We start from the raw sequence: 25965 nt of genomic DNA, 5'->3' as shown, positions 1-25965 counted from the left end.
AAACCTTTTTTGTTTGGAAGGGGGAGGGAAGGGGGTGAAACAATCAAAGACTTGAGAAAGATAAGCTAGAGAGAAACTAATCCAAGTTATAGAGCATGTACCTTCTTGAGCTTCATGAGTGTCTCCTTTATCGACTAGCTTTCAAATTAGCTACACAATTGGTCTGTGCTACCCATGCATCATCTCATGCTAATTCTGCAATGCCTAATTAGCACCACATCAACTCTTGAAGCTGGCCCAATAGTGACTACATCGAGTATACAATCAGCATAAATGATCAATATGTTTGAGTTCATTAATACAAGGATGGCCATGATGACACTAAGATCATGTGTTCCAATTGCATTAACAAGATTGAGGAGGATCCGAAGGAAAAACATAGTGGACATACCATAAAGGAGGGCTTGCTACTCAAATATGTGAAGATGAATTGGCAAATAGTGGGTATGTTATGAACTTATTAGTGCTATTAAATGTATAGCACATGTAAAATAAATCTCCTATTGGTGACTTGTGTTTATCTCTCCACACATGTAACAGTTAAGAAAGACATCAAATGTAGATGCCATGAAATCTAGGCAATGTCACTATGAGCTATGTCTTACTGGTGACTTGTCTTTGTCTCTCTACACTTGCATCAATTAAGAAAGAGATTCCATGAAAGGCTTAGAAGCAAGAGCCACTTTTCCTTTAGTCAAACATTAAGTGGGCCAAAGCTTGAACTTTCCTACCCTTTGGCCCCTAAAGAGCAACCTTATAAACACAATGTACTTCTTAGTAGTTTCAAACTAGGCAATATCGAATCTTATTGAATAGATGGCCATTGAATGTAGTCATGTAGCTGCCAGCAGCTAGTGAATCTTTGGTTAGATCATAGATGTCCCATTGGCAAGTATGTTAATTGCTGAGACTCCATTCTTGGAAATTAACCCCATGCTTATAATATTTGTGTATTGATAGCTTGAGGAAAACAGAGGAAAGCATGGTGAATATGTCGCCTGAATTTTTCCTTAAATAAGAAAAAGGAATTGATTATAAGCAGGGAAAGGGGAGGGGGAGGGGGAGGAGGTGTGAAGGAGTAAGAAAATGGCGAGCAGGTGGTAGCCTGTGAGCCATTTTTTGAGTGGGAACGTGGGATTCCCCCACCTTTCCTGGGGAGATGCCATGTATAAAATTCGGGTTATTTGGCCAGCGACATTGTGTGGAGGCAGACTAGGTATGACGGTTGTGGAATCAAAAGGTGGAGATTAATATATTTTCTCGAGACCCAAGGGAGAGGTCAATGTGGAATGTGGCACGTGGAAACAAGATGCAGATGTACAAAATATGGGAACGGCAAAAGATGCAGATGCATAATAAAATATGGGAATAGGAAAAAAAAATGCGAATGTGAGAAAGATGCGATGCATAAAATATGAAGGTGTGATGGAGGGGATGAAATAAAGAAAGAGAGAGAGAGAGAGATGGGAAATTATAAGGAATGGAAAAGATGCAATGTATGTGGGATACAACGATACAATAAGAAAGAAAGAGGAGGAAGGATAAAGGCTTGAGACAGAAAGAAAGAAAGACTTGTTCACAGAAATGGCCCTCGTGTTGACGCAATCCCCTCCTTTGCTCTGCTATCGCTTCTCCCCTCCTCCATTGCATTTCCTTTCCCCTCGCCCTCCTCGCCACCTCCATCGCACCTCCCCCTCTTCCAGCTTACATGCCGACCTCCCTTCTTCCACTCCCACCTCTCCCGCTCCTCAGCTCGCCCAGGAGGAGTCTCACGACGTCGTCATCGCTGGTGGCGGCATTGCCGGCATGGCCACCGCTTTGGCTCTTCACAGGTTACCCCTCTTCCCTTGCACTCATCGCCATATTACGCCTCCTGTGACGATTTACTCTGCTTGATCGCGTTGCATTATACCGCTCCACATGATCGATCAACGACTCGGCAAATTAGCATCGCTCGCTTGCTCGTTTCTGCTGTCATGCCACACTTGAAGTCGAGCTTGAACGTATATCACTCATGTGTAGGAATCGGCCTGCATAGCCACGACTACTCGCGCGTCCTGAATGCTGTCTGTGTTTCATGCAGAACGGGCGTGAAGTCGATAGTGCTCGAGCAGGCCCCGAAGCTCAGGATAACGGGAACGAGCCTTGTCGTTTGGACGAACGCATGGCGCGCGCTTGAAGCGCTTGGAATTGCAGAAGGTTTAAAGGATAAATTCATACGCCTTGCCGGGTAAGCCAACTTCTACGTTACGTTTCCGTTGCGTTTCCCGTCTGTTTCTGGCTGCCATCGTTCGTCTCAAAGCATCTTTTCAATTGATCGTCGTACATAAGTCACTCAACGCGTCATCCCCATGTCAGATACATAATACTGCAATGACAGCAAAGCTCAACGTTTGAATTGACTTTGACGCACGTACTTCTCGCTCTCGCTCTCCAGGAGCTCTATCGTTTACCCGCTAAGTGGGAGGAACTATCGTCTTTTTGTGTTTATGCACTACTAGTTGCATATTTGACTCGTCTTACATCAACGTCTCAGACACATCCTCCATGAAACGAATCATGACGGAGGAATTTGCGACTTAAAAGGTAAAATTACATAGGATGAAAAGTTCGAAATCCGAGGAAAAAGGAAAGGCTATCGATCATGACTAGGCAACGATCATGATGAAAAGTTCGAAAATAGGTTCGCTTCGCACAAGGTTTTACTTCGATTCTCAACGCTGTCTCCACGCGAGAGGTCAAACTTTTACCTTTAACTATCGATACGGGAAAGTGATGGGGGCCGTCACTGTGTTACCGGAATATTTGATGATAATGCCATTGTCACGGTTTCCCATGCCATATATATGCATTATGATCAGATTCATACACTTCGTTCCTACAACTATCGATGATCCAGTTAACGTCTCTCGTGATTAATTTCCCATCTTGACATTTTGAGACTGTTCGGACCTTCTGTCAACTACTTCAAGGTTGCCCACGATGGGAAATGCTATAGCGTACGAAATAGCAGCAAGAGTAATGAAAGGCCTCTTTCGGATATTTGAATCTGGAAATAATGGCGCAATGGCTTAGAGCTAAGCTTGACTATACTGGGATAAAAATTGCAGGTCAAATGCCACCATCAAACACCAAACCACGCAGATGGTTTCACCATACTATAGAGCCAGGACTTGGCCTTCCATCTAGCATCTTCTTGGATAACCAGAAGTACATTCAAAGAAGCCTTGATATCCTCTGCCACTACAATTCATCAGTTACAAAAATATGCACAACTCCCAATTTGGCAAGGCAAAGACCATAACTGATAATCCATGCACTAAAACTCTTGCACCTCTTCCGTTGACAATTCTAAGCACCAACAGAGCATCGACACGGCCATTCGTTTCCTCCTTGGCATCCTCTCTTTATGGACTACTTCTGTAACCGTGTAGTAGCAGTTACCTCGTTATAAGCCAGACTGTATACCTTACCCATTGAAGGCATTTTCTCCGTGCTAAAATAGGTGCATCTGGAACTTTAATATCTTGGTCTCATTGTTAATCTTCCCATAGCACATGCACACCAAGGCAAATCGCATCCAATACTTGAATTGACTCCAATTATCCCTCCGAATTTCACTAGATTGAACTAACTGCGCTGCCCAGTAGATTTAGATTATTTAAAGCCTGGACAAAGTTTTGGTGAAACACTTGTGCTACTGTCTTCATCATTGAGTAATACATCGAACAATAGAGGGAGAAGAATCTATCATTAGTTGAGGTTGATTTTGGCCAGGTAATTTCTTGATCATTAGTTGGCCAGGCAATTTCTTGAAGGTCTGTGACGCTTTACGAAACCCAAAATTATTTTGGGTACTTGCACCATCTGCAAAAGTAATAACACAGGTTGTTACGAATAAACTTCCCTCCTACTAAGATGCTAGCAAGAATAAGAATTATATAAGGACAAGGAGAGGTATTTTTTTCTGCATAACGTTGGAAGATACGTCATTTCATGTGGTATCATAAAGTTGTGTCTAGACTTTGTGTCACTTTGAGAGCTGATTGAGATTGGAAATTGTACTCTTCCTGCAGATTTGAGTTCTATGCAACTACGGGTAAATGCCTAGCAAAATTGCTCTTTACAGAAAAGCACAGGTCAGTAATATCATGATACATCCAGGTTGAAGTATAAACTTTGTAGGTAACATGAAGAAACAGACTGAAAGAAGCAACTTTAAGAAGCCATGCACATGGCAAAGCATGCTAAAATTTTAGAAGCTTCATATTTACATTGGTTTTTAGCAGGGATGTTGAGATGCGAGGGGTAGAGAGAAAGATGTTGCTTGAAAATCTTGTAGAGTCCCTGCCATCTGAGACTGTGCGTTACAATGCTCGAGTGGTCAAAGTCCACAAAATTGATGAAGTCTACACCCGAGTTGAGCTTCAGAATGGTTCCACAATCAGAACACGGGTCTGTGTCTCTCTGGCAATGCCATACATCTCTCTCTCTCTCTCTCTCTCTCTCTCTCTCTCTCTCTCTCTCCCTAATGTTTATTCTAATGAATTTTGTGCTCCAATGAAAGTATTTGTTCACTGAACTTTAGGACTAATGCCATGCCAATTCTCTAGATGGGAATGGATGTGACGTGTAATCGCTCATCCATCCGCACACATGAGTGTTTTGTAACAAAACTAATTGCTCATTAAATTTTATCTGCTGTGCAAATTAATAGATGGGAATGCATCCGCTATGGTCTTTTAAACCATTTACCCTTGTGTGCAATGTAACTTCAGCTTCAGAGAGAGTAACTAATAACCAGCTTCAGAGAGTGTGTTTCAGCTTGCCTTGAGAGCAATGTATTCGGAATTTGATATTTAATCAGACATCAACGTATTCTAGATCCACTCTTTAAATATGAAACATCACAAGCTGTTCCTTTTAGATACTCAACTTGGCATTTGATATAGACACAAATTTGAGGAGCTATGGCCTGGCTCAAAAGAATATATAACATACTTCGGCACAGATTCTAAGCACCTGCAACGAGACGATATATGAAATATATCAGGCTGTATGCTTAATAGAGAGCAACAGCAGCACAAAATCTTTGGCCCTCAGAATCACTAAAACATACAAAGAAGCCTCTGAGACTCTTGCTACTCCCTAGTCACTTGACAAAGAAAACACTGAACAATCCTTATTTACTTCTGCTCAAATACGTTGATTATATGCATGTTGATTTTATAATCTGGAGGCGCATCCTTGTAAGGCCTGCCGATTGAGAGTGTAGGAAATAGCCCAGGGCCTCTGCCATGAAGAGGAGTAAGAGGGAAGCCCTTGCACTCTGAGTAGGAAAGAGAGAAGCCTCCCCCAGGTGATCCCCAATAAGCATCTAACTGGCATACAGGGAAGAGACACCCCGAATCCACCGATCCGAGAAGCCCATTTTTGCATGGTGCCCTCCAAGAAAGCCCAGTCCACGATGTCATAGAGAAGGACTGCAATAGGCTGAGACTCCTCTAGGGCCCAATCGATTGCCTCCCAAAAGGAGAAGATGTTGTCCATGATCCTGTCTTATGGGCCAAAACCTATTAAGTATCATGAATAATGTCAACGAGATGAAGACATAACGGCAAACTGAAGACCTAGCTAAGATATTGTAGGTGGTGTCTAGAAGAGTGATCAGGTGCAATTGCCGAATATCTTATTGGTCTCTCCCTTTCAAGATCAAACAAATCCAGCCATGACTGAGCGATTGGGGGAGCAATCCGAGGTCGAAGATCTCCTAGAGGGCCAACTGTGGGGGAGCATGAATGCACTCCCACAAGCACCGGAAGGACAGTGTCGGGCCATCCTCGCATGGGCACTTCTGCAGAGGGAGGGCCTTGAGGGCCTCAAAGAGCCCCTCATTTGTGAATGGGGCGTCCGCCTACCTGCTAATGCATAGGGAGGCCACTCCTGGGCTACAAGAACCTGCTGAAACTCCTCCGACAGAAACAACTGTCAATAGAAGAAGGTGGTCATCTCAAGAATCTCCCGAGGATCCAAGTGGATGCTATCTGGTCATCCTATCCCCTTGTTGGACCTAGCATGCCTTGGAGGAGTGACAAGAGAATTCTTCCCTACGGGACTCTATGGCCTGGAAATCAACATGCAAAAGAGTTGCATTTTTCTGCAAGCCTCTTTATGGAAGTCCTACTCCTTAAGTCTCTTTATGGAGGCCAGTTCTTGTCACAGTGCTCTCTCCCACTCCTGAAGAGCATGCACTCTCTGGAGTGCCTGCAACTGTAGCTCAACACTAGTACTCTGGATTGCATTTGCTAACCAGTTGGCCCAACGGCCTTGTGGGAGATATCTGCCTACTGCCAAATCTCTGCTATGGCCTACTAGACCTCTTCCTTTCATAATAAGGCATCAAGGATCGGCACCTCCTTCCAAGGGAGTCTACGGGGCTGCTCCAATTAAAGCATGATCATGGAATGATTTGACATTATAGTCCCTACCAAAATGCCAGTGACTTTGTCTCTATACATTGCCCAATCCTCCACGTAAATTTTGTCTAGCCTCTCAAGTAGTCATCATGCTGCCGTTGGCCAAAGGAGTAGCGGGGGCTTCTTCTGTGACAATGCCGTCAATCCTGTCCTTGAAAAGTTTCACAACCTCATAGGCAAATTTGTGCTTTTCTTCATCATTGAGTGACTACACCCCACCATCACACTTCATCCTTTTCTTCTCCTCCTGTTGTTTCCTCTTCCTTTCTCTCTCATATTGCCTAATGATGGTAAGAGCATATAGGTCCTGCGAGTTGAGATCCATCATTTGTAATGGATTCCTTCTACAATCTTCTATAATTGACTGCAAATGTACATATGTTATGATAATTAGTCACGGAAATGGCTAAGATATCAAGAATAGCTTCATGCAAATAGTGCTTATATACTCTTTACCTCCATTGGACACATTGTCTATGTTGCAATGACACCTACTTGATCTAATGTTAATGCACGGTTCTCCAAATATCCATGGAGAGGGAGAAAGTGGAAGAATAGGACTCAGAGGATTCGAGAGGAATGAAAGGAGGGCTGGTCTCAAACAATGGCATGATGCAAAGAGAGAGTTATTAAAAGGACCTTAGTTTTGAAAGTTTTCCAGAATTAAATGTTCCATTTTTCGGGCCTACTTGGGCCTATTGTAGAGTTGAATAATGTCATCTCATACGAATGCTCTAGCCTCCCTTTGTGTTGGCTTCAAATTCTTAAATTATGCTTATCGAATCCTTCACCTCATACATCCATATCTCATGAAATTCTTCATGATGTTTGTATGGTTGCTATCTAGGACCAACCCTTGAATGTCAAAATCATTTAAATATTTGTGCAGGATGCACCATGCATGTATATGTTTTTTTGTATTCATGCTGTGACTTTGTAGGGAGGTTTGAAGTTCTTATGGCTCACTTGAATTTCTTGTTTGCTTGATCATATAGGTCCTTGTTGGATGTGATGGCATAGGGTCAATTGTGGCAAGACATATGGGATTTGGGGAGGCTCATTACGCTGGCTATGTTGGAATAAGAGGACTCGGATTATTCCCAGAGGGGCATAGTGTCAACAATGTGTTAAGTCAAATAGTAGGGCAAGGTGTTCGAATGGGATTCCTACCCTTGGATCCCAATAGAGTATATTGGTTTCTTGTGTTCAATCAACCTCCAGGTTTGTGCAGTTTACTCTCTTCTAGTATTTAAATAAAATTGCATGCTGAGATGACAGACAAGGCACACTAGGTGCATTAAAAATCTGATTAATTCTTTCATTCAAGTAAATAAAAAATGTCATTGGTCCTTCCATTCATGTAATTGGGATTGAATCTTGTTTACTGCTATGAATCGTCATGGGAATGACATTCTTGAATAAGGTGTATGGATGCATACATGCTTGTGTGTGCGCAGAGGAACAAGCCCAGAATAAAATTAAGGATAGCTGTTAACCTCACATTAGTGACCAAAAGGCTATAAGCTGTCAACTCACCATGCCTAGCAACGAATACCTAATGCGACTTTGATGCTAAGTTTGTCACACATTGATAAAGTGCCCCCAAGGGTAAAGCTGGAGTATGCCAAGTCTAACATGCATGAGCAAAATCTGGAGGAGGTTTTAAGCATGTGAAGAGCAAGGCAAATGGATGGAGATGAACATCAGGCTTAGTGGAAACAACCTTCACTTGTTTCAAGAGGAATAAAGGCAGGAGCAAAGGGATTCCATGCAGCAGTTCGTATGATATAGAGTGCAAAAGCTTTATGTATGCTTGGAAACTAGCAACGAACACTGGAATTGGAAAAGAAATACAAGGCATCATTTAGAAACAACAAAGAGAGAGCAATACAAGCAGCTCAAGAAGACCCAAGAACATTCCTCAAAATCCTTCTTACAAAGAAATTTCATATTTTGGGAGCAAATTGGAAAGACACGGATCAACAGTCTCGATGCGAGTGAAGGGACAGAACATAGGAAAATCAGTATCGAAGTCAAAGATGAGACCATAGCTATGGTTGACAGTGAGTCCTCCCAATAATAATGAACAAGAAGTAGAATAATGTTTCCCAAAGAAATGGCAAACTCAAAAGAGTTGCCATATTCAAAGGAGATAACAGAGCTACAAAGAATTACAGGATTCTGGTGAGAAACTTGATTACCAAACTGTATGGCACAATGTGAGAGCAGAAAATCAGCATAGGGTTGAAAACAATGGCACTATATCACTGTCACAAACAGTTTTCAGACCAAAGCATTCCGCATCTGACCATACAGTCATGACGATCAGTAGTAGAAGGGGAAAACACAATGATCTCTACTGCTGCTTTATAGATTTGAAGAAGGCACCTGACAGAATACTTAGGGAAAAGTTGTGGGCACAAATAACAAACTTTAAAGTGCCCTAGGACCTAAGATAACTTACATGTAGACTATATGAGACAGTATTGGCTGACCTAGTAAGACCACAATAGATGGATCAGATTCAAATGAAATAGCCAATATATTCAGTGAAATCAGTCTCAAACAAAGATGTTCCCCTCTTCCCAACTCTATTTGGTCTGTATATTGATGAACTAGAGGAGAGTTTGAGGACTCACAGTGGGGCAGGGATATAGATTGCAGGATCTATCCACCCCTTTCTGCTAAACGTAGATTAGTCTTCAACATAAAGGCAGAAAAGCTTGTCCTGGGACTTCTCTCCTAACTTCCCTAGGTTGACCATAGCTCCTATTTCAATGGAACTCCCTAAACTCCCCCTTGCTATGTGCAACCAAGCAACTAATCTGTGTAAATGTTTAAAGGATAGTTATTGGAGAGGAAAACGAAGAGCTTCTTAACCCCCGAGGGAAATCTTCAGTTTTAAAGTATATGGGTACCTACAAGAAACTGGAGGAAACAAGTCCATAAACTTAGACCTTTCAGAAGAAGATGCGGATGTGGTTAAGGAAACTCAAGAAGAGATTTCTGACAAATTCAATGGAGATAAGTCAGGTTACTCCTGAAGCACAAGAATTGGTGTTGAATACCCTTGATACCTAACAATATTAAGATCAAGTGAGAGGGTATTATTCAAGAAAACTAGCCTCCTCATGTACGACATACACAAAGGTGGAGCCATGAGTTTCAGGAGGATGTTAACTTAGCAGCTACAGCTGTCATAGACAATTGATTCATAACTAAAAATTCTAGATGACGCTCAGTTACAAGTTATCTGCTACACAAAAGACTCTAATGTCACTCGTTGGAAGGCTGCTAATGTTCTTCAAAACAAAAGAAGGGTGGCAAAAGAGGACTCACCAGACCAAGTGAATACCCTAGGTTCCGAAGGAAAGGTGGTGCCAATATTGGCCTCTTAAATAGTTTTTCCCTTGATATTAGTAATTAGAGTTGTGATGCAAATGGAAGATGGGTTTTACGTAGGTTAACACTCATACATTGAGACCGTTGGGCAATTAACATTGAAAACAGTCATACATTTTTACAACAGGCCAAGAAAGATGTTGGAGCTATTAGAGCTAGGAGAAGGAATGCATTGATAAAAATTTCAAGGCTGGAGATCCAAGCTAGGGATGGATGTGTGGATGCTCAGGTTAACTTCTTATACTAAACAATAGTTAAAGACAACGAGATGACTAAAGGTGGAGCAATCCAAGATCTATAGTGTGTTGGTAAAATGATAGACCTACTAAGACATTTCGGCTCATGTAGAAGAAAATTGCTCAAGAAGGGAGCCCTCTTCTTAGGAAACCAAATAGATCTACAGCAAGAACACAGGAGGAAAATGTTCATATGAGTTTCAATCATTTTGTAAACCTCATTTCAATGGCTCAGAGCCAACTTTGAAGATGGTACATATGCCAACATACCAAACTCAAATCTGGGAACACTGCTTCAATGGCCACTGAGTGACATTGCGAAGTTTTACATCCACATTCAAGCAAGTTATAGGCACTAGAAACCCAATTCCTAGTCTATTCTTGGGGAAAGCCACCTGAAGGTGGCATGTTTGGAGAGGCAGGTGTACACAGGCGATGGAGGGTACCCAAGTTCACCCCTCTCAGCCACTGCTAGGAGAGTTACTTTTTTCAAAGCTTGGAGAGGATCTCCTTTCTTCTCTAAGTCTCTTGGCAGGATGCATGATCTCATTATTTATAATGGTCTTGATAGATGGCCTTCGTTCGGTGGCTTTACTTCCCTCACGGAGGATGCTCCGACGTCGCCGATTATCCCCTGCCTTTGCCTCTCGTATAACTAACTTCTCTGTCGCACCACTCCCTCCTGGGGCTGACCACACCCACCTCTTGTTCCGTATCTCCATACCTTGCCTCGCAGTACCCTTCGCTCCTCCGATCATTCACAGCACTTATTAGGACATACATTTTGATCGCAGTCTCTCACCTAGGTACTGAGCACACCTTTATACACTCCTCATGTATATTGACTTTATTCCCCTACTAGAGGATCGTGCTGCCCTGATCGCCCGCTCGCTCCATGAGGCTGCACTTCACGCCTTCCCTCACACTACTCGCTCTACCCGTCCACCATTTGGGACCATCCCTTCCAATAGATGGTACGATGATGAGTGCAAGGCTTTGTGCCATCAACTTAGATTCAAAACCAAATGCATCCTTCCGACCGAATCTGACACGATACGCGAGTATCGTCGATTGGTTCGTAGGAAGAAACAGGAATTTGTCCGCATAAGCGAGGAGGAATTATTGAACACTCTGTTTAGTAACAACTCCAAAGACTTTTGGCAGACATTTCTAGAGAGACGGTCCCCTTCACCTCTCACCAACACTCAAGTTTGGTATGATTGTGCACGCACATTATATGGCATCCCAAATGAACACTTCTTGACCTCTCACACATACCTCGTCCTACTTCCTGTACACTCTTCACTAAAGGGGGTGTTAAGGACGCTATAATGAAGCTTTCATAATGGACAAGAGAAAGATCATGAGGGTCTATGTACTGAATTCATTGCATATGGGACTAACATTCGTGCCCCCGATCCCAGCAAAGCTCTTTAATGAAGTGGTTTGCCTTGGCTTCCCACGCACTTGGACCCTTAACACTATCTCACCCATCCACAAGGCAGGGGATCCCATGAGCCCGAGGAACCACAGGACCGTTATGATTGGGCATGTTATGTCCAAGATTTATGCATCAGTGCTTGATTCGGATGTTAGTTGATTTGCAGTGATGCGGGGCCTTAGAGCATATGGATAGGGAGGATTCTGACATGATCATGGACTATGGATCACATTCTCACACTCAAATGTATTATTGAGGAGGCGAGGGCCTGGAAACAGAGGGTTTATTGTTTCTTTGTGGATTTCCACAAAGCCTTTGATACAATTCCTAGAGCCAGCCTCATCAGGCGCTTGCAGGACTTGCACTATGATCAAGATTATCTGGACGGTCATGGCACTTTACGAGAGTGTCTCAGGCAGAATTCGGACAGGGGACAGATGAGATTTTGAGTAGGATTGGGACCAAACAAGGATGTCCTTAATCACCCACCTTGTTTGGCCTCTACACCAATGAGCTTGAGGCATTCATGCAGACACTAGGGGGGGCTGGGTGCTTGGCACTTTGATTCGGATATTGCTTTATGCAGATGATGTGGTACTCCTATCATCCTCAGTAGAGGGGCTCTTGAGCCACTTAGATGCGCTACAGTCTCTGTGAGTCGCATGATCTTAAGGTCAACCTTGGCAAAACCAAGGTCATGATCTTCAGTACATCTCGAGTCATGGTGCATCGGGAGTAGTTTACTTTTGACGGGTCACCGGTCGAGATTGTTTCATCATATACCTACTTGGGGGTTATCTTTTCCGGACTTGTTTTCACCATGAGATCGGTGATGCAAGCTCGCTTGAGCCGGGGATATGCCTCGTTGGCCACATTGGAGAGGCAGTATTTCCGTTCATATTTTCAAGACCCTCGGACCAAATGCATGCTCTTTGACTCCTTGGTTCAAGCAGCAGGGATGTATGGAAGCCCTTGTTGGGGGCCAGACTAATAAGATACTGAGGGGGCTTGTGTGGAGTGACTACAGGTTCTTATGCTCTCACTGATGATTCACAATAAGCCATCAGTTCCTCACCAGATCATTCAGGCTGATTTTGGATCTCCACCACTACAGTTTGATGCAACATTTCATGTCATTACCTACCTATATCGAGTCAGGGCATACGAAGATCACACCTCTGGACACAGTAGATTACCATGGTTGGTATTATTCTCTTCCATGATGCTATTAGAGACAGGTGACCAAAGATGCATACACATTGAGATGGTTTGAGCGACTGGGTTACATATGGATAGACTTCCCCCCTTCTAGTATAGCATTGATGCGCCGTTTTTCCCACTCCGATATCATGAGGTCAACTACATACATCGTGAGGATCTCCTGCAGCTACACACATTCCAGACCTAGTTGGAACCGACTGAGCTAGCAGTGAAGCTCAGCTTCTACAGAGATCACTGCCTGCATATCTCGGATGAGGGATTTATTGATCCACCAGGATATACACGGGTTCATCTACTCCATTCATTGAGGATCTCTATTGGGCAATTCCGTGTCTCTTCACATAGACTCCGTATTGAGAGTGGTCAGACAAAAGGTCTACCTAGGGAGCGACGCTTTTGCATTTTGTGTGGCCTATAGAAGGTTGAGTCAGAGGAGCATTTCATCTTCAGATGCCCAGTTTACTATGAGATCAAAGGATGATTCTATTGTTTATTCAGAGATAGTTCTGGGTTGTTATCCCGAGTTTCTCTCTTTTCCAGATCAGAGGTGTCTGGCTGCTTTCATTCATGAGGTAGTTAGGCATCGTGAGCGCCTACTCCAATCTCAGAGACAAGTGGGTACCCCTGCAGACTCCTCTCAGAGCATGATCATGGAGTTCTTCCAGCCGTACCACATGGACTTCCCTCCTACATGCCCTAGGCATGATCGGGACCCAGAGCCAGTGACCCAGCAGCTCAGGAAAAGAGTGGATGCACAGAATACACTCGGAGACATTCCTTCCATGTTCAAAGTGGGAGAGCGATCGACTGGGGTGACTGCTGCCCTTGTTAGACGTAGAGCTATGACCAGGAGACAACGTAGGATTGCACCACAGGGAGCCGGCAGCACCCTATTTTTGATTTCATGCTATCACTCCCTCTTGATGAGGGAGGAACCACAGTGGCCTTGTAGCACAATTCACTTTGTATTATGATAACAATCGCTCTAATGATGATGTTGATGATAGTGATGCTGTAGAGAACTACTACTATTTTAATATGACTGTGTAGGACACAGTTTTTGCTTTTGTATGGGTGTGGATGCTCGATTAGTAGCTCCACCCTTGTAGCCAGGTTGTATCAGGTTTCGCACAGTCTCATAGACCCATCGTCTTCCAAAGACTTTAATAAACTCTCTCTCTCTCTCTCTCTCTCTCTCTCTCTCTCTCTCTCTCTCTCTCTCTCGGAGATAGTACAGTCATGCACCTATCTTGGAGCAGTTTTTGTGGGGCCTATCTTTACGATGACACGCGCAGCTCAGGGGCGACGCACACGAGGGCAGGGGGCTCTGGCGCGGTTGGAGAGATAGTGCTTCCAAGCACACTTTCAGGGTCCCCTCGCAAAGGGGTGGCTCTTTGATACACTAGCGAGACCGACAGCCATGTATGCAACACCCTTTTGGGGATGTGACCTGCCACTATATGAGTAGTGGAAGTTTGAGAGGCTACTAGTTACCATGGGATCTAGGATGATCAGAAGTAAGCTGTCAGTCCCTCAACAGATCATACAGGCTGAGTTCGCTATGACACCGTTGCAGATTGATGCCATCTTTCAGACAGTGACACATCTACACAAAGTATGGACCCTATCTAGATTGGCACTAGAATCATCTCGACAGCAAGCTAAGCACGGGGATAGCAAAGCCACCTTACACACGCATCTCCAAATGGTTTCGGTCTCAGGGCATTCAAATGAATCGCCTCCCACTCTTCAAGTACAGCTTGGACTCCCCATCCCTTCAGATGCCATGCAATGGGATCAACCGTATCATACGGTTGGACCTACTTCAGTTATACACATACACGAGCTTGGGGGGGAGACCAAGAGATCCCCACCAAGATCCAGTTTTACCGGAATCGCTTCTTGAGAGTATCAGAGCATGGATTGATCATTAGGCCTCAGTATCTATAGGACAGACGGGTTACCCATGGTCTCGTCTCACCAGTTGAGGATTGAGGCAAAGAGGGCCGCATGTATACCTAGAGAGCAGTGGACTTGCAGACTTGTACACTGGCAGCAGTGGAGACAGAGGAGCACTTTCTATGTGTTTGCCCTTCTTACTATGAGATCCGAGGGCACTATCACTGCTTCTTTCAAGATGGGCACGGATTCGGCCCACTCTCCCATTTGATCCACTTCTTCGAGCTTTGAGTTTTTGAGATCATTAGCTTAGCATAGCACTCAACTAGGGCCTTAGCGAGCCCTTTGCTTCAGTCTATGATGGCTTGTATGAGTTGTTCTATTGTTTGTACTTTGTCCCATAGGCCTGTGAGGCCTCTTGAAGACGTTAATACAACTCTCTCTCTCTCTCTCTCTCTCTCTCTCTCTCATGATAGTCAAGACTATACAGCCAAGCAGCCCCCTCCAAATCTTATATAAAGGACAACCCATTGAGACAGTGCACTCATTCAAATACTTGGGTATTGAAATCCCCGCCAATAATAGATGGAACAGCTGTGTGCAACGGAGACTTGATGCAGGATGGGCAAAATACTTCCAATTTGAAAATGAGTGCAACAATAGCAATACGAGAAGGTGGCAAGTACGAAATATGATCTTTGGGGCATATGTGATACAGACAGTACTCTACGGAGTAGAGGTATGGGGTGGGAGTATATCTCCATCAACGTGGAATGAGATAGAGAAAATGCAAAAGTCTTTCATTAGGAGGCACCTGGGCATCAAGGCTACTACACCATACTCTTTGTTACTCCTAGAGACAGGATGTATACCCATAGAGCTACATGCTCTGAAGAGAGTACTCAGATACATCACAAAGGTCAAGTGCATGGATAATGAAAGGCTACCAAAGAGAGCATGGAATGAAAGTCAGAAGCTTCAAAAGACAAACAAGGGCAAGATTTTGACATCCGGATGGGCACAGGACCTAAAAAAATGGTTCAAGAAGTGGGAAGTAGAAGAGTATTTAAACTACTCTTCAGAGGAGATTGATGAAGAGGCTTTTCATTATGACCTGCTGAATGCACTACACAGGAAATGGCAAACAGCAGAAAACAAAGATAAATTTGAGTACTATCGCACATATATCAACCCCGAATATTGGTCAATTTATACAGGAAGGGAGACAACAACGCAGAAGTACATATGTACACCTATAGCAGTGCATAAACGGAGGGCTTTAGCCTCACTTCGCACCCGATCACACCAGCTGCAAATAGAAACAGGGGGATGGAAAAAGATGCCAAGGGAGAGTAGAATATGCCAACTATGTGATCAAGGTATGGTTGAAACAGAAGAACACATGGTAATGATATGCCCTCACTATGCACACATTAGGGAAGAGTTCAATCACCTCCTTGAGGGACATAACAAACTGGCTGATTTGCTGCATAAAGGGTCACCTTCAGCTTTAGGAACATTTGTGTATAAGCTCTTCAAGCATAGGAATCCACCTGAATCCTAGAAGGTGGTTTCTCTTTCCACCCTCCCATCTTCGGGAGGAGCTTTCATGTACTTGTGATATTGTATTGCTCAGGTCCCATAGGCCGGTTTTGGTCTTCAGAGGACGATAATATATTCTTCTTCTTCTTCTTCTTCTCTCTCTCTCTCTCTCTCTCTTATCCTCAGTCTGTACAGCCGTCAAGCCCCCGCTCATCCTGTTCACGCCGAGCAAGCCGTCAAAGAGTTCGTCGCCAAACAAAAGTTCGAGGAGTAGGAGGTCACCATCGAGGAGGTCATCGAGCACAAAAATCCCGCCGTTGTTTCTAGGTCATCTTCACCGCTGGAGATTGCCCTCGAGGAGGTCTTCACCATTGCATGAACCCTAGTCCCGCCATTTCTAGGTCACCACCGCCGCATGAACCCTAGTCCCACCATTTCTAGGTCACCACCGCCTCTAGTAGTCTTTCAGCAGGAGCAAACCCACCCGGGGCTGGGCTGAACCCTTGGCCCAACTTGGGGATTAGCCTTAGCAAAGGGGATCCTTCAGCATAGGCCACTAGATGGAGTTCCCCAAAACTAAGCTTTTTGCTACGACCCAGCCAACAAGAAGCCCTCCTACGCCTCCATAACCTCAATGCCATCTCCCTATGCCTTGACCTATCATAGATTCTAGAGTAAACTCGACCCACATGAGCACATTGAGAACTCTGAGATGCAAAGCTCCACATTGCGTCCCAGTATCTCCCAAGAAGAGTCCACTGAGCCATAAACAGCCCTAAAGCGTAAGACAAGAACATCATCAAGAGAACATGACTCGGCCAAGTGTCGTCTGATCACTAAGGCCCAAGATGAGTCATGTCTCTCAAAAAAGACCTGAGACCCGAAAGAGAGAACCAAGCAACTAAGCCCCAAGTCACGAACAAGGGATCCTAGCAATCCCCTTCCAAATAATCCTTGTCTGGCTGCAATCCCATAAGCAATGCTGAATCGTCTCCACAGACAAGGACAGGTAGGGGTCGGCCGCAAACCTGGATCTCCATAGGTTCCCTGCAATCCCACCATGAATGGAAAGCCAGATGAAGAGAGCGAGTTTTCTATTCTCCTAGAGTCTCCTCCAAAAGTTTTTTTGCAAATCAGCAAAAATATGAAAACTATCCCAATAAAGAGCTCGAGAAGGCCTCCAACCTCTACAACTGAGCTGAAACCTCCTGACATTACTGACAGTATAATGAAAGACGGGGAGGCTTTTCTCTCAGTGCCCTTTGTCTCCTGGGTCCCACTGCAAGAACTCTATGGGGACACCTCCATAAAGCCATAACCTCCATGATCGAAGGGAAATGAGAAGAGGGTCAGGATCTATGTTACGCTCTAGCCGAGGTAGCATGACCTCGGAAGAATCAGTCGACATTTCCCTTAAAGGATCTATCTCTGTAAAATATATGTTTGCGCTTCATGTAAATGATCGGGAGGGATTTAATGTCAAGGTCCTAGGTGAGGGCTGATAGCACCAGACTAGATAGATCTGAGACCAAGGGCCTAGTGCAAAGATTGTGCCTAGGGGCAAGGAATTAAATGCATCCCAAGAGAGGGGTGAAATGTTGCATTAGGAAGGCCCTATATGGATGACATGTGGCATCTAGATCTATCTAGGGATTTGGGGTTTGCTAAGGCTAGTGAGAGAAGGGAAGGATGTGATTTACGTGATTTCGAATGCAGATCTCGCTCTCTCGCTTGGAAGTCTTGGCAGAATTGGCTGGGTGGAATAGCTCGGTGCTTCTCCCGTGATCTTCAGTAGGAAATAGAGGCAAGTGGTTAACATTTGGTATCAGAGCTCAGGCTTGGAATTAGAGAAGGGATGAACACTGGTTTACGTAGCTATCAGAGAGCGCAAGAAAGAAAAGGATCGTCGAGATGCCGGGGTGCTGTGATGACGAACGGCAGGAGTCGGTGATAGAAGACGTCCCGTAAGGCTACTCGACGTTGATTGGACGAAAAAAAAAAAAAAAGCAACAGCTCCGCTCTACGTAAGATTGGCGTCGGTGGAGGTCCAGCGCTGCCGACGTGGTTTGTGAAGGGCCTGCGAGAGGACTTGGGTCCCTGCAACGACGTGACGGGCCTACAATTGGTGGAGCGCAGGGGAACACGGGCGGTCGTCTGGTCACGCTGTCCAGCGCGTTGACATGTGGATGGGCTTACACAAGTGATTCGACGAGGAGCGCAAAAATTGAATGGAACATGAAGCGTAGACTGGTCGTGAACGAACCGTGACGACGGTCGACAGGCAGGAAGCAGAATTGCGGCAGGTTTTAACGTGGCACGTAAGCTGGGTGACGCACAAGACCTCCACCCGACGGGCTGACCTGACGGAATACGGAATAAGGATCGATTCCTTTGGTAGATCGACGTACGCAAGTGGCTCGTGAACGGGAAGGCCTGCAACGTCATAGGTGATTACTGGTATATCTCCAAGGAGCAGCAGCAGCTCGTGAACGGTGTGCAGGAGCAAATTGCTTGGGCTGCAAGCTGTGGGATTCGAATTGCGGGGAGTTTCCAGGGAGCACTTTATCTATTTTCCCTTTTGGTTTTTGTTATTCCTGTTTTGTCAGAAGCAGTTAGACTTTTGTGGTTTTAGCAGAGGTCGCAGTTTATGATGCTATAGCAAGGACAGATTATGCTTGAGGATATGCCTGTGTGCTTCAGTTGGAATTAGACTGCAGGAATTTCCCTAGTATAGGGAAGAGCGCCATCTGTGATATATGCCTGTATTAAATGCTTGATCAGTGTGAATGTGGGATTACAGGAATTCCCTAGTATAGGGAATTGTGTTCAGAGTGTCAGTACACTGAATTGTGTCAGCTTGTGATTACAGTGTTCTTGGGGTGTTATTTAAAATTAAAAAAAAACCCCAAAACAAAACACCTATTGAACTAAATGGAAGCAGAAGAAGGGGCTTCCAGGAGGGACCCTGGTGAATCAGGAGTCCGGCCGACCCAGCAGGGATCGCGTCCAGTAGCTCACACTTTATTTGGCAGGATTGCATTGTTGGAGGATGCCTTGCAACAGTTGTTAGCGCAGCAATTACAAGCCAACGCAGGGCAATCTGAACTTAGGAGAGTGATACATAGTATGTCTGCCAGACCTTCTCGAGAGGAGAAGGGAAAGGCTCCAATGGAACCGGAGTCCAGCGTTCTACGGTCGAGCCTAGGAAGGCTAAAGTGCCGAATATTGCAAATTACAGACCGGAGAAGTATTCTGGTCGGATGAACGACCGTAGCTCCGATGTCATTGAGACCTGGCTACATAAATGGGACGAGGCGTTCGCCATTTGTGAGATCAGAAATGACATCAAAAAGATCCGCGAGGCCACCCATATGTTTAGTGAAGCAGCGGATCGGTGGTGGATTAAACAACAAAAGGATGGCATAGCATCCACTACCTGGGAGGGGTTTAAAAGAGAGTTCAGGAAACACTTCTTACCTCCTGACGAAGCATCCCGAGCTTGGGATCAATATAGGAACCTTCGTCAGAGAAATTTATCAATGGCAGAATACACTGATAAGTTTCGAGAGAGTGTAATGAAAGTGGATGAACCCCTGCCTCAATCAATCCAAGTGAAAGATTTCATATTTGGATTGAATGATCGAATAAAAATGGAAGTTCGGGCTAAGTACGCGAACACGCTAGATGATGCAATAGCTATAGCCCTGAACTACGAGGATGCCAAGGGCAGCAAGCCAAGTGGGTTTGCACAGGTCGGAACCCAGTATGGGTATCCGAAGAAATCTGGGTTTAAGAAGAAGTGGGCTAGTAGAGGGAGTGGTTCGCAGCCGAGTGGTCAAGCCAAGCAGGCGAGACCGGCTGAAACTCCTAAACCAAGTACCACCATTGGAGTGAAGAGGAAAGTAACTCCAATGGCAGCTCGGGCTTGGTCTAAGTCTCCCTTGAACCCAGAACAAAGGGAAAAAGCGAGGAGAGAAGGCTTATGCTTTGGTTGCCTTCAACCTCATCAGTGGAGAGATTGTCCACGTAATAAAGATCATCGGATGGCTGAGATGGTGATCTCAGAGTGCGACGTGGAGATGCAGGGAAGTCCCAGAGCGGAAGAGATGCAGATTCAGCTAGCGGGATCTTCTCAGAGGTTAGTACCTTGTTTGTTCTGTGTGTCTGTTACTAAGTTAGTGACGAATGCACCTGATAACATCCTATCTAAGCCCGCAGCAACGGGGTATACAGCCTTCAATGATACGGAGTTAATCAAAATGAAAGGGCAAGTGGCCAGTCATGATGTCATTGTGTTGTTTGACTCAGCGTCAACTCACAATGTGATTAACTCCAAGCTCGTGAAGAGGCTGAAATTAAAGACAAGTCCATCTGACTACGCGTATACAGTCAGGATGGCCGATGGAAGTTCAACTGAAGTATGGGACCAAAGGGTTACCCAGTTAGAGCTTCGGATTCAGGACTATGCTGAGAAGCTTAATTTTGAAATAACCAAGCTTGCTCATGCGGATATAGCCCTGGGAATGGCGTGGCATTCTAGGAAGAATCCAGCCATTGATTGGAAAAAGCACGTATATCAATTCAAGATGAATGATGTGCTTTATGTTTTGCGAGGTGAAAAAGATACACCTCAGGGACCGTTGGTTTCTGTAATGGAAATCAGAAAAGCTCAAGTAGAGTTTTTGTACCTTTGCACAGCATCGGTAGAGTCGATGGATGATTCTTCGACTAGCACTGATGTTACGCAAAGTGGCGAGATGGCCAAGCTGGCTAATCTTATAACAGAGGAGTTCTCTGAATGTTTTAGGGATGAACTACCTTATGGGTTACCTCCAGAGCGGAAAGTTCAACATAAAATTGAACTGATCCCGGTGGCAGAACCTGTAAATAGACCTCCCTATAGAATGAGTTTTACTGAAGAGGCGGAGGTGCGTAGACAATTGGAAGAATACCTCAAGTTGGGGCAGATTCAACCAAGTTTCTCACCTTTTGCTTCACCAGTGATATTAAAGAGGAAAAAGGATGATACGTTTCGCCTCTGTATAGATTACAGAGCATTAAATAATATCACTGTTAAGCACAGGTATCTGATGGCTCGGATTGATGATTTGCTAGATGCATTACATGGAGCCGTGATTTTCAGCAAGATAGATCTTAAGTGCGGCTATCATCAGATCCAGATTAGAGCCGAGGATGTGCATAAAACCGCTTTTAGAAGCAGGTTTGGTCATTATGAATTTTTGGTAATGCCCTTCGGACTTACCAATGCTCCAGCGACCTTCGTCATGCTTATGAACGATTTACTACGTCCGTATATCGGAAAGTTCGTAGTACATTTTATTGACGATATCTTGATATTCAGTAAAAGTATTACTGAGCATCGTGAACACTTAAGGATAGTGTTCAGTACTTTGAGGAAAGCCAGTCTTTACGTGAATAAAAAGAAAACTATACTGTGTATGGTTAGGCTTGAGTATTTAGGGTTCATAATTACTCCACAGGGGGTAGAAATGGATCCGAAGAAAGTGGCTGCGATACTAACTTGGCCAATCCCTCAGAGTCTGACCGCGTTTTGTTGCGATCATTCTTGGGATTTGTCCAGTTTTATAGAAGGCATATCAAAGGATATTCCGGAATAGTATCGCCATTGACTGATCTGACCTCAGATAAAGTACCTTTTGTTTGGGGACAGAATCAACAGGAAAGTTTTAACACCCTAAAACAAGCTGTGGTCTCAGGACCGGTGTTAAAAATTGTTGATCCCCAGAAACCATTGTTCCTAGAAACCGATGCAAGTGGCATTGCGGTAGGAGCAGTCCTCCTTCAAGAGGGAAGGCCAGTAGCCTTTGAAAGCAAGAAGCTTTCTCCCTCTCAAAGGAATTGGCCAACTCATGAATTGGAGTTGTATGCTGTTATCCATGCTTTGAAAACATGGAGGCATTATCTGTATGGTTCAGAGTTTTATGTAGATGTGGATCATGATACTCTGAAACATTTCTGTAAACAGCCTGACTTGAGGGGCCGCCAAGCTAGGTGGGCAGAGCTCATGCAGGAGTTTAATCTAACGATTCGGTACCGAAGAGGAAAAGACAATAAGGTAGCTGATGCGTTGTCTCGCATTATGCACAACCTGAGTTTCACGGTATTAGAGAGTGCTCTAATGACCGAGATAAGAGAAACTCAAAAGGTGGACGAGTTTGTCCAGAGCTTATGGCCTAAGGCTCATGTGTTAAAACCCGGGGAAAATGAAAAGGATGACCTGGCATCCAGAAAAGGCCAAACTTATGCAAGATATACCATAAGGGATGGTATGCTAGTTAGAAATGGCAAGGTTGTGGTACCTGGTCAGAATGATCTCAGGCAGAGAGTCATTCGACAATGCCATGGTAGCCCGTGTGCGGGACATCCAGGAGTCGAGAAGACATATGATCTCGTGAAGCGAGATTTCTTTTGGCCAAAGATGAAAAAGCATATTCATGAATATGTGACACGGTGTTTCTCGTGTCAGGTAAGTAAGGCCGAGCGGGTGAAGCCACCCGGATTTTACAGCCCTTGGAAATACCACTAAGTAAGTGGGAGAGCATTTCCATGGATTTTATTGTAGGGCTACCTACAACACAAGGGGGATATAATTCTATCCTTGTGGTGGTTGATCGTCTAACCAAGATGGCTCACTTCATTCCGACTAGAGAGTCTATTAGTGCCCCGCAAGTAGCGGATTTGTTTATTAGACATATATTTCGTCTGCATGGATTGCCTAGATCCATAGTGTCAGACAGAGATGTCAGGTTTACCGGTCACTTTTGGACCGCGGTATTTGAGACACTAAGGACTGAGTTGGGAATGAGTAGTGGGGATCATCCTAAGACGGATGGTCAGACGGAGCGAGTCAACCAGACTTTAGAGGATATGCTGAGGGCATATGTGTCATTGAGGCAACATACATGGGACAAGTGGTTGCCATTGTTGGAGTTTGCCTACAATGATAGGAAGCATTCATCTACTGGGTTCAGTCCGTTTGAGCTGAACTATGGTTATAGACCAGCCAATCCAACTATAGTTGGAGTACCTCAGAAAGTGCCTAGTGCCGCGAACTTTGTAGTTCAGATGCGGGAGATGCTAGCACTTGCGAGAGCTAATATCCGTCAGGCTATGGATAGAGCCAAGGTGTATGCGGATGAAAATCGGTCTATAAGAGTATTTGAAGGAGAAAAAGTTTTTCTCAGAATTCCTTCGCACTCGAAGTCGTTGACTTCAGGAGAGTGTGCTAAGTTATCACCTCGATACTGTGGGCCGTGGTTAATTCTAAAGAGAATAGGCAGTGTAGCCTATAAATTAGAATTGCCACAGGGGTGTAAGGTGCACCCGGTTTTTCATGTTTCACGTTTAAAGAAATTTTTACATACTGGTGACTCACTAATCGAAGGTGTGGTTTTGTTTCAGGAGATAGAGGATATTGCAAGGCGCAAACCAACAAGAATCCTGGACCGAGGAACAATGCAAATACGAAATCGGAAGATACCCACGGTGTTGGTTGCATGGCATGGTCAGCCTCTATCCGAAGCTACCTGGGAATCCGTATATCAGTTGCGGAGAGTGTTCCCAGACTTTATCATCGAGGACGCTGATGTCTGAAGAGGGAAGGAATGTTACGCTCTAGCCGAGGTAGCATGACCTCGGAAGAATCAGTCGACATTTCCCTTAAAGGATCTATCTCTGTAAAATATATGTTTGCGCTTCATGTAAATGATCGGGAGGGATTTAATGTCAGGTCCTAGGTGAGGGCTGATAGCACCAGACTAGATAGATCTGAGACCAAGGGCCTAGTGCAAAGATTGTGCCTAGGGGCAAGGAATTAAATGCATCCCAAGAGAGGGGTGAAATGTTGCATTAGGAAGGCCCTATATGGATGACATGTGGCATCTAGATCTATCTAGGGATTTGGGGTTTGCTAAGGCTAGTGAGAGAAGGGAAGGATGTGATTTACGTGATTTCGAATGCAGATCTCGCTCTCTCGCTTGGAAGTCTTGGCAGAATTGGCTGGGTGGAATAGCTCGGTGCTTCTCCCGTGATCTTCAGTAGGAAATAGAGGCAAGTGGTTAACAATCTAGGTACCACTATAAGTCAGAACTGAACTCCACATAGTCACCCTAGTCTCCTATCCTATTGCTCTCCCACTCTAGTGTCTCCTTCACCCCCCAAATTATTAACCCTGCCCCCCCCCCCCCCCCCCCCCTCCACAAATATCCATGCCATACCAGACCACAGCTGGTTTCTCTCTAACTCATACTCTGCCTGCCACCTCCATGCTATATGCCTACCCACCATGTAGCCCATGGCCAGCTGGACAGCTTGCAGTAGCTGTGATATTTTGCATGATGATGTGTGCTTGCCATTGCTAAACTATGGCTTGCAAAAGATTCACCATGCAAGTAATTGATGAAATAATGTGTATATTATTGTACATTGATATCATGTGGGGATGTCTACGCAATTTAAAAATATAAGTATCTTTATCAGTAGTATGATACGACATCAAATTATATGTGTTATAACAAAAGTCAAATTATATGTGTTATAACAAAAGAAAGCAATGAAAGGAGTTAATGTTGGGATTGGAAGGGGTGGGGTAGACTAGGTGGGGAGAAAAACCTCCATGCATGAATCTTTTATAAATCACATTGACACACATGCTAAGCTACTCTTCTGTCACTAGCTCACGAGACATTAAAATATTTTTCAATTTGTAGTTGAGATAGGGAAATAAATTTTAATCCTTTTTTAAGTTACTGCTCATTTTTTTAAGAGTTATTTAAAAAGTGTTTTCTTATAGGTACAAAAGTGAGCGATCCTAAGCTCATCAAAGACGAGGCATTAAGCCTCGTTCAAGGCTGGTCAGAGGTACTCACAGAGATAATAATGAATTCCCCCTTGGATAGTTTGAGCCGAGCCGCAATCTCTGATCGATGGTTATGGCCCTTTGTGGGCCCCAAAATATCTAGTGACGGAATCACACTAGCAGGTGATGCAATGCACCCAGTAACACCAAACCTTGCTCAAGGGGGGTGTTCTGCTCTTGAAGATGCTGTGGTCCTTGGTCGCTTGTTGTCTAAAGCTCTGAAAAGGGAACCTCGCATTAAGAGCAATAATGCCTTGGTCGATAGCCATTTAAACAGGGAAACAGACACATCAGTAGAGAGAGAAAGAATTCGGTTAGCTTTAGAATCCTATGCAAGTGAGAGACAACAGCGGATGTTTCCTCTTGCTGTTCAAGCATATGCCATTGGTGCAGTCTTACAGGTGGACTTCCAGCTTTTCTGTTCATTACGTGATGTGATCCTCCCTAAAGTTTTAAGATTGGAAAGCTTCACTAGCTATACCATATATGACTGTGGGACATTGTGATGCCCCATGTTTTAGAGAGCTATCTGGCATGATTTCAAGTTGTTTAATGTTTGTGCTGCTACATACATTTCTGAAGGAGTCATTTACAATATTGGGAAGATTTGGTTTTCCATATTTTGATTGGCAAATTTCTTTTTCTGCATTTCGAAAGAAAACTTATTAGCTACCTTGGAAACTAATTGTTATATACAGTACCAAAACAGCTGGGCATGGAAACCAGCCAAATCAATGGCTATCACAAGAGAAAAAATAGCTAGTCCCCACCCCACTTGTTTTTCGTAATATCTTCCACAACATCCTGGTATCGGGTTGTGCCTGAGCATCTGCTGGTAACGAATCTCTA

General features: G+C 44.4%; 1 protein-coding gene across 1 annotated transcript; it reads left to right on the top strand.

The window, feature by feature from the left end:
- The first annotated feature begins 1559 nt into the window (after positions 1-1559).
- Positions 1560-25809, top strand: LOC147893148 (monooxygenase 2-like). Its single transcript, XM_087387601.1, has 6 exons — positions 1560-1832; positions 2084-2230; positions 4077-4139; positions 4290-4455; positions 7472-7697; positions 25051-25809. The coding sequence occupies exons 1-6, from the start codon at positions 1585-1587 to the stop codon at positions 25620-25622; spliced, it is 1422 nt and encodes a 473-aa protein (XP_087243727.1). The 5' UTR covers positions 1560-1584; the 3' UTR covers positions 25623-25809.
- The last annotated feature ends 156 nt before the right edge of the window (positions 25810-25965 follow it).

Source organism: Dipteris shenzhenensis, chromosome 16 (genome assembly GCF_047967505.1).
Source record: "Dipteris shenzhenensis isolate YYH24624 ecotype China chromosome 16, Dip_SZ_1.0, whole genome shotgun sequence".
Lineage (NCBI taxonomy): Eukaryota > Viridiplantae > Streptophyta > Polypodiopsida > Gleicheniales > Dipteridaceae > Dipteris > Dipteris shenzhenensis.
Note: the sequence above shows the minus strand (reverse complement) of the source record. Positions and strands in the feature narration are given on the sequence as shown.

Bases quoted from the DNA above. Each gene is read 5' to 3' on its own strand.
- LOC147893148 (XM_087387601.1), top strand. From the start codon at position 1,585: ATGGCCCTCGTGTTGACGCAATCCCCTCCTTTGCTCTGCTATCGCTTC. The intron at 2,231-4,076 runs GTAAGCCAACTT...CTCTTCCTGCAG, and splicing joins AAATTCATACGCCTTGCCGG to ATTTGAGTTCTATGCAACTA. The intron at 4,140-4,289 runs GTCAGTAATATC...GGTTTTTAGCAG, and splicing joins CTCTTTACAGAAAAGCACAG to GGATGTTGAGATGCGAGGGG.